Genomic DNA, 8172 nt, shown 5'->3' on the forward strand with positions numbered 1-8172 from the left:
TCGCAGCGAGAGACGACGCGCACGAGGAGCTCCGTGGGGAGGTCGAGGAGGCGGGCGGGCGGCGGCGCGTCTGGCGAGGGCGCGGCGGCGGCGGCGGAGGGTGCGAGGCACCGCGAGCGGCGGCGCGAGGCGGACATCGCGGCAGAGAATTTTTGTGTTGCTCGTTTTCTTTTTTCTGCCCACTTTCTTACCTACCTTTCTTCTCACCCATACCGCGTTGGTGTCCAGTCCGAGCCTGGCTGTTCTTCACCTTTCTACCTACCTACTCTCTTCTGTGTGAGCTCTGTGTCTTGATTTGCCAACAATATACCTAAAACCTACCTCTTCTCAACTGAAACCGAATCGAAACGGTCCCGTGCAGAGAGGCGCATCGGGCGGCACAGATTGCACAGCTGCTGACGGACCGCCAGACCGAGGCGCTCAGAAAGCTTGCCAGCGAGAATGCGTCGCTCCTTTCTCTGCTCTCCGGCCTCCCGTCACTGCGATCTGCAGTGGCCAACGGAGCTGCGCCACCCGCGAGCAGCACTTGGGGTAAGGCGCGGGGAGTGCTAGAGCTGCAGTGAGCCCTTCGCTCGTCTGACTCGCCAGCGGAGCCAGCTAGCGAGGGGCGCGGCGCGCTGGTCACCGGCGGGTCCGAGAAGGATTAGTAATTTACGGCCGATTAGGTCGTGGGGGTGACGCTGACGGGTGAGGGGTGTACTGTACTTCGTGTTACGTCACTCGTCAGACGTACTGGTACGTACGTGTAACGTGAAAACCTGCCTGTCCGTTCTCGACTGTGGTCTGCGTGACCGCGTGCGGCAGCACGTGCTCGCGCCACACGTCGGACAGCGCGCTCCAGTCCGGGCGCGCCTCGACGCCGTCGGGAGGAGAGAGCGCGATCTGGTACCCAATGCGCATGACCATCACCGCGTACTCGCGCGCCGCCGCGGGGAAGAGCGAGTGGCTTGCCGGCGACCACGGCGCCGCCGCCCGCCGGATCAGCGCCGCCGCCTCGCCCTCGCCGCCCGCGGCGCGCTGCAGCGGCGTCGGCTCGCCCTCGTGCAGGCTCGCGCCGCTGCGCAGCAGGGAGAGAGCGCGGGCGGCGGTGAGGGTCTCAAGGTGCGCGAGCGGCGTCCAGCCGCGGCTGGCGACCAGCCAGGCGGCGAGGTCGGCGTGGCCGCGGCGGTTCGCGGCCTCCTCGGGCGTGCCGAAGGGCGTAGCGGCGCGGGAGGCGCCGTAGGAGGAGAGGAGCTTGGCGACCTCGAGGTGGCCCTGGTAGCACGCCATGAGCAGCGGCGTGGCGCCTTGGGTCTGGGCTTGGTCCTTCGCCGCGCCCGACTCGAGAAGCAGCCGCGCGCACTCGACGTGGCCGTTCTGGCACGCGATGAAGAGCGGCGTGTAGCCGTTGTTGCGGGCTTGGCCGACCGCCGCGCTGGCCTCGAGGAGCAGCCGGGCGCACTCGACGTGGCCCTCTTGGCACGCCATGAACAGCGGCGTGGAGCCGTTCTCTGCGGCCTGATTGACCGAAGCGCCGGCATCGCGCAGCAGCCGGGCGATCTCGAGGTGGCCAAAGCGGCACGCGATGTAGAGCGGCGTGGCGCCATTCTCCTCGGCTTGGTTCACCGCCGCGCTGGCCTCGAGAAGCAGCTGGGCGATCTCAAGGTGGCCCTCCTGGCACGCGATGTACAGCGGCGTGACGCCATTCTCCTCGGCTTGGTTGATCGCCGCGCCAGCCTCGAGAAGCAGCGCGGCGACCTCGAGGTGGCCTTTCTCGCACGCGATGAACAGCGGCGTGGCGCCATTCTGCTTGGCTTGGTTGACCGTCGCGCCCGCCTCGAGGAGCAGCCGGGCGATCTCGAGGTGGCTGTTCTGGCACGCAACGTACAGCGGCGTCAAACCGCTAGAATCTGCTTGGTTCACCGCGGCGCCGGCAGCGATCATCAGCCGAACGCAGTCGATCTCGCCAGCCAGGCTCGCAGCGCTCAGCGGCGTGGTGCCGTCCTCATCAGCTTGGTCGACCGCCGCGCCAGCCTCGAGGAGCAGCCGGGCGATCTCGGTATGGCCCTTATCGCACGCAACGTAGAGTGGTGTGGCGCCGTCATCCATGGCCTGGTCGACCGAAGCGCCGGCATCGCGCAGCAGCCGGGCGATATCGAGGTGGCCCATCTGGCACGCGGCGATCAGCGGCGTGAAGCCGCCGTTCATCGCTTGGTTGATCGCCGCGCCGGTCTCGAGGAGCAGCGCGGCGACCTCGAGGTGGCCTTGGTGGCACGCGATGTACAGCGGCGTGGCGCCTTGGGCCTGGGCTTTGTTGACCGCCGCGCTGGCCTCGAGAAGCAGCCGGACGCACTCGAGGCGGCCCTGATAGCACGCGGCGAGCAGCGGCGTAAGGCCGCCAGCCGCGGCTTGGTTGACCGCCGCGTCAGCCTCGAGAAGCAGCCGGGCGATCTCGGGGAAGTCCTCCTGGCACGCGATGAACAGCGGCGTGACGCCTTTCTCATTGGCTTGGTCGACCGCCGCGTTGGCCTTGAGGAGCAGCCGGACGCACTCGAGGTGGCCCTGAGAGCACGCGGCGAGCAGTGGCGTGGCGCCGTTGTTGCGGGCTTGGCTGACCGCCGCGCTGGCCTCGAGAAGCAGCCGGGCGATCTCGGGGGAGCCCTTCTCGCACGCGATGTACAGCGCAGAGCGGCCGCCGCCGTCAGTCGCCCCGACGCTTGCGCCAGCCTCGAGCAGCAGCCGCACCGCCTCGGCCTGCCCGTGGCGCGCGACCCAGGTCAGCAGCGTGTCCTGCCTGTCGGTGTCGTGCCGCGCGTCGAGCGTGCCGCGCGTCCGCTGCCCGGAGAGGAAGGCGCGCAGCGCGGCCAGGTCGCCCACCGCCAGGTCGGGCAGCAGAGTTGGGCTCGCGGCGCCGCTCATGCGCCGGCGAGATTTTTTCTGGTTTGGGTAACAAGAAAACTCAGTGTTGTCCTCCCAACCCTCCCTTGGGTTTTAGGTATATTGTTGGCAAATCAAGACACAGAGCTCACACAGAATCACCTTGGTTTCTCTGTTTTCTTTCTTTCTTTCTTTGGGCACCCTGCCCACAAGGGCGACGGCTAGCGAGCGCCTCTCTCTCCTCTCCTTAAAATCCCTGTGTGGTGGCGGCGTGCCGTGCTCCCATCCCTCCCTGGGCTTGTTTTCTTTCTTTCTTTTCTTTGGGCACCCTCTCGTGTGTGGGGGGGGGGGTGGGGTCTCTCTCGCCGCCTTCCGGCGGCGGTGGTGAGTACACCACTCCAACAGACCCGTACGACGCGCAGGACCTTTGACCGTGCTTGCTTGCCGTCCGCGCGGTCAAGAGTCGCGCGCGCGTGTGCTAGAGCAAATGCCCATCCGCTCTTAGCTCTAGGCGGCCGTGCTGATTCCCGTCCCTCTCGGGTCTGGCACAATGTCTACCGTGCCGGTAGCATGGGGCAGTGACCAGTGTGGGGTGGGGTGCGGTGTGGGGGGGAGGCGTTCTTGACGCGCTCGACTCTCAACTCCGCCTCGCGTGCAAGCATCTGCGCATTGATGCGCTCCATCTGCAAAGCCTGCAGCGCGATGCGCTCCTCCAAGACATTCTTGGTCCCATCATCCGCGAAGGTAGGAACGACGCCGAGAAGTAGCATATGTGCCTCGCAGCGCCGATCGGCAGACGCAGCGCGCCGATCGATCTCGGCAGAACGTCCGCCGCAAAGTATTCTCCGGCAGCTGACCCGCACCTCTCGGTCTCGCGGCGGCCGCTCTCAGACCCTACTTTGGATCGCTCCTCATCGCAAACAAGAAGAGTCGTGATTTCTTGTTGGTGAATAAAAATCTCTCTCGCAAACCCTGTCAGCAGTTCACCCTCGGGTATGTTCGTAAGAGCTACATGCTGGAAATGATGGATGCGGTTGGCGACAAAGCAAAACCGCATGTTCCGGTGACTTTCGTTCCGCCGGTCCCGAATCGCGTCGACTCGTACACACACAATGAGAGGATGGGACGGTGGCGGAACCTAAAGGTAGCCAGGTCCCGATTCCGACCAGGCCATTCGACCAGGTCGAACGAGACGATGAGGATTGGCCAGCCGTGTTGATAGTTAGTTAGGGGTCCCGTACCATGCGGTATGCGGACGGAATCGATCGACCCTATCCAGTGCTCAAGTGCTCAAGTTAGTGGTTCCCCAAGGAACCTTCGCTGTCGCTCCTCATCCAGTCGACGACGTCTTTGTCTTTAAACAAATATTAAAACTAATAATAAAACATACAACAGAATAATAAAACAATCAGGATCGGAATTCGATTTCACGGTGATTTCGTGAGGACCGATTTCGGGGCCGAAGGGGGAAGAAGCTTGCTCCGATGCCTCGCACCACGCGAGCGTCCAGGACGTGGTTCATCAGTGGCTGGCCGGTGACCGTCTCTGCTGGACACGCAGTGCTCCCAGAGGGCATTACCCACCTCCCGGACGGCGCGTTCAAGAGTCGCACCCTTGGGTTGGTTGCCGTCAGCTGCCCGAGCAGCCTAATATCTATCGGAGCCCGCAGCTTTCACGGATGCACCGCGCTCACCTCGATCTCCCTCCCGGCCGGTCTCCAATCGATTGGGTACCGCGCATTTGATGGTTGCTCCTCGCTAACGAACCTCTCCCTGCCCGACGGCCTGACCGCCATTGGTGGCCAGGCATTTCACCGCTGCTCCTCGCTCACCGTCATCAGCCTCCCGCAAAGCCTCGCCTCCGTCGGCGACTGGGCCTTCGAGGATTGCGTCTCACTGGCCTCGGTGACGTTCCCAAGTGGCCTCGCGTGCCTCGGCAACGGGGCCTTCCATAGATGCAGTGGCCTCACTGCCATCGACCTGCCCGCGGGCTTGACCTATCTCGGGCACGATGCATTCCACGGCGCCTCCTCCCTGAGCAGAAAGTCGAACGATTTGCAAACTGAAACGATCATCGCCTGCGCCATCACATCCATGCCGAGTGCCTATGAGGTGGGTGAGGTCAGTTAGTTCAGCAGTGTATCACGTGCAGTCAGCAATGTATCATGTGCCTGGGTGTAGACAGACGTCCGGGCCGGACGGACAGTCAGGTCAAAGCCGGATACGGCCGTGCGGAGGAATGAATAAGCAAATGCTGTGCCCTTTGAGAGCTTCTCGTTGTAGCGCACCGCCGGTGCCATCAAAATTTGGAACAGGACGTTTGGAACACTTGGTCGTTGGTGTGTGTGCGGCCCAAGCAGAGTGCGAGGCGAAAACCGCGGCTGTCCGCGACGCAAAGTAAATTCGCCCACTGAAAAATATATTTTTTCCGTGCAACAAAGAAATACCCGTGTAATCACGCTCATGTACCCCCGAGCTCAAGTTTTGGTGGTCCGATCCGTTGCGTGCCGCCGGCGAGACTCCACGCAGCGAGCAGGCAGCGCCCCACTGGATGATCTCTGCCCTTCAGCGAGTGAGGTGCCTGTTCGCACGACGAGAAGTTGGCAGCGGAGACACATGCACCGCTGAGGCAGCCCAGACAGTGTCAGTGCCTGACGAGTATGAGGCTGGCATAGTGCCTGTCGCAAGCGCTACACTTGAGACCGAGATGGTGGCGCTCCTGGAGGCAAAGGAGGAGTTCCCGACGCCGGCGATCACTGCTGCTATTGACGAGGTGGCAGGCAGTGTTTGGGTCCTCTCACGCCCACCCGAGAATGCCGACGACGCCAGGAAGATGATTGGAGTCAGCCGTATCCATCGCGCTATGCTACGGCACTTGAAGATATCGCCATCCCTTGAGGTTGTTCGTGACGGCATGGAGGTGACATACAAGTGGTCGGTCGGAGAAAAGGTGGTGTTTGAGCAACGCCTCGAAGTTGGCAAGCAGCTTCCATTCACTACATCTCACAAAGATAGCACCATCGAAGCGCGGCTGGTCGCAAAGCAGGGTCGGGTCTTCATCCATACAGACCACTTTCCAAGTCGCAGCGATCTTGCGGCTAGGAAGGTCGCCTACGTCACATTAAACTGGTTCCACGTGAGTGAGGACGGCAGCGAGCTCCTTGTCGACGAACTCACGCACTTAGAGTCTCTCGCGAAACGCAGAGACCCTGGGGCGGCGACGGCGATAGTCACTCGCAGCGTCTTCCGCCGCAAGGAGCTTTCGGACAAGTAGAAGGTGCCGAGCGGGACAACGCTGCTACGGGCGAATCGGGAGCCCAGCACACAGCAGAGAGAGGCCAGAGTGCAGAGTCCAGACACCAGAGAGACGTCCATGCGGCCAGCAGTGAGCAGATAGGAGATAGGAGGCGCAGCGCAGATAGTCGTGCACTGTGCACTGTGCCGATAATTCGCCACACCGGCAAGTCCACACGCACACGTGTGTCGTCGTGTCGTGTGCGGGCATGTGCTTTGTCTTTGGTGACACACGTGCACAGTGTCATTCACATATGAGTTCCTCGTCTTTTGGGGACTTTTCGCTCTCATCACTCACGAACTGTGATCTTCTGGAGACCGGCGCGGGATCAAATCACAAACGAGACGTCAAGCGGGCCGGGAGTCGGGAGACTGTTCGAGAGAGAGACCCGCACGCGCCCCGCGAGACCCCCCCTCCCCCCCGGCTCAGGCGCCTTCCCGGCCGCCGCCGATGCCGAACCTCTGGCAGACGTTCTCCTCCACCCAAGGCGCGAGCGCAAACGCCGCACCGAACCGGAGCGGCACCACCAGCCGCGCCACATTGGCGCCCGCGAAGATGAACGCCAGCACTGCGGCGCGGTCGGCGCCATCGCCAAAGTCGGGCCAGTGACCTGCGGATGGTGACGAGGTCGGCGATACTTGGCCAATCTCGGCCAATCCCTCTCCCCCCCCCCCCCCCCCCCTCTCTCTCTCTCTCTCTCTCTCTCTCTCTCTTCTCTCTTCTCTCTTCTCTCTCTCTCTTCTCTCTCTCTCTCTCTCTCTCTCTCTCTCTCTCTCTCTCTCTCTCTCTCTCTCTCTCTCTCTCTCTCTCTCTCTCTCTCTCTCTCTCTCTCTCTCTCTCTCTCTCTCTCTCTCTCTCTCTCTCTCTCTCTCTCTCTCTCGCTCACTCGCTCACTCGCTCACTCGCTTGGTCGCACCGTTCAGGTTGTAGAAGGAGGTCGAGGCGACCGGGAAGGCGACTGCCCAGAACGCCAACTCGGTGAGGATGTACGCAATGGTGCCCGCGACGCCGTACTTTTTCACGTCGGCGTACGATACCGACGGAAGCTTGTCCAGCGGCAGCGCGTCGACCACCCAGCCGCCGACGCTGCGCAGCGCTGCACCCACCGCGCCGTCCCCAAAGCCAGCGGCGACGCCGAGGAGACCGCCAACGAGTGACGACGCGAGCAGGTCCAGCGCCAAATTGTCTATCGGCAGAAGCAGCACGCCTGGCACAAAGAGGCAACCGGCGGTGCCGGTCAGCATGACTGCGGCGACGGCATCCTGCTCCGCCTTGACAGTCGCCGCTCGGTCCTGTGCGCTGGACACAGCATCCTGCCACGTGCGCATGAGTGGAGCGTCGCGGATGCGGAGCGGCGGAGAGCTCAGCGAGAGGCGAGGCGCCAGCGAGTGCTGCAGGAGCGCGGGCGGCGCGGCTAGCAACATTAGGAAAAGCATCTCCCGTGCTCAAGTATTTTTTTGGAGAATCGATCGTAGCCCCTACCCCCCATACCCCCATTTGGGCGTGTAACGGACGTCTCTAGTTGGCAGCCACCCCCCAACCCCTACCCCCTACCCCAACCCTACCCCCTAAAAAGTACCCCGGCGGCAGGAGGCTGAAATAAAAAAGTAGTCCGGAAAATCAAGGGTTAGGCGCGCAAGGGCGAACGACCGAACCGATGCAGCGAACCAAGCGAACGCCGTCCGATGTCTGACACCGAACGAACGAACCGCGAGTTCACCGAACCAATTATACCAACCAACCAGTTCACGAACGCCGCCGTCAAGGGCTGCCGGCTGGAGCTACAGTAAGAAAGCACGGCGTGGGGTGGGTGAGGGTGTGGAAAGGGCGGCGTGTGCCCGGTTAGCTCCCCGGCCCTGGATGTGAGGTTGATGACTGCACTCCAAGTGCTCCAAGTGATCCCGTGTTTCTTCACTAACCGATTGGTTTTTCTACCTCTTTCGGCTGAATTGGTCCCAAATGACTTGCTCATGGACCGGACATTTCATTCCCGGTCTAGCCAGAAACTTAACTTCCAGGGAA

At 62.5% G+C, this 8172-nt stretch overlaps 3 protein-coding genes across 3 annotated transcripts; 1 reads left to right on the forward strand and 2 right to left on the reverse strand.

The window, feature by feature from the left end:
• Positions 1–651: 651 nt before the first annotated feature.
• On the reverse strand, positions 652–906 carry EMIHUDRAFT_203857 (hypothetical protein; the record flags this gene model as incomplete). Its single annotated transcript, XM_005781643.1, has 2 exons — positions 652–680; positions 759–906. 2 exons carry the CDS (start codon positions 904–906, stop codon positions 652–654), a joined length of 177 nt encoding a protein of 58 aa, XP_005781700.1.
• Positions 907–4340: 3434 nt separating this feature from the next.
• EMIHUDRAFT_64031 (hypothetical protein) lies at positions 4341–4985 on the forward strand (the record flags this gene model as incomplete). The annotated part of the gene is made up of 1 exon (XM_005781644.1): positions 4341–4985. One exon carries the CDS (start codon positions 4341–4343, stop codon positions 4983–4985), a length of 645 nt encoding a protein of 214 aa, XP_005781701.1.
• A 1590-nt stretch (positions 4986–6575) lies between these two features.
• EMIHUDRAFT_203861 (hypothetical protein) lies at positions 6576–7574 on the reverse strand (the record flags this gene model as incomplete). The annotated part of the gene is made up of 2 exons (XM_005781645.1): positions 6576–6760; positions 7067–7574. 2 exons carry the CDS (start codon positions 7572–7574, stop codon positions 6576–6578), a joined length of 693 nt encoding a protein of 230 aa, XP_005781702.1.
• Between the last annotated feature and the right edge of the window lie 598 nt (positions 7575–8172).

The sequence above is a fragment of the Emiliania huxleyi genome, assembly GCF_000372725.1.
Source record: "Emiliania huxleyi CCMP1516 chromosome Unknown EMIHUscaffold_20, whole genome shotgun sequence".
Lineage (NCBI taxonomy): Eukaryota > Haptophyta > Isochrysidales > Noelaerhabdaceae > Emiliania > Emiliania huxleyi.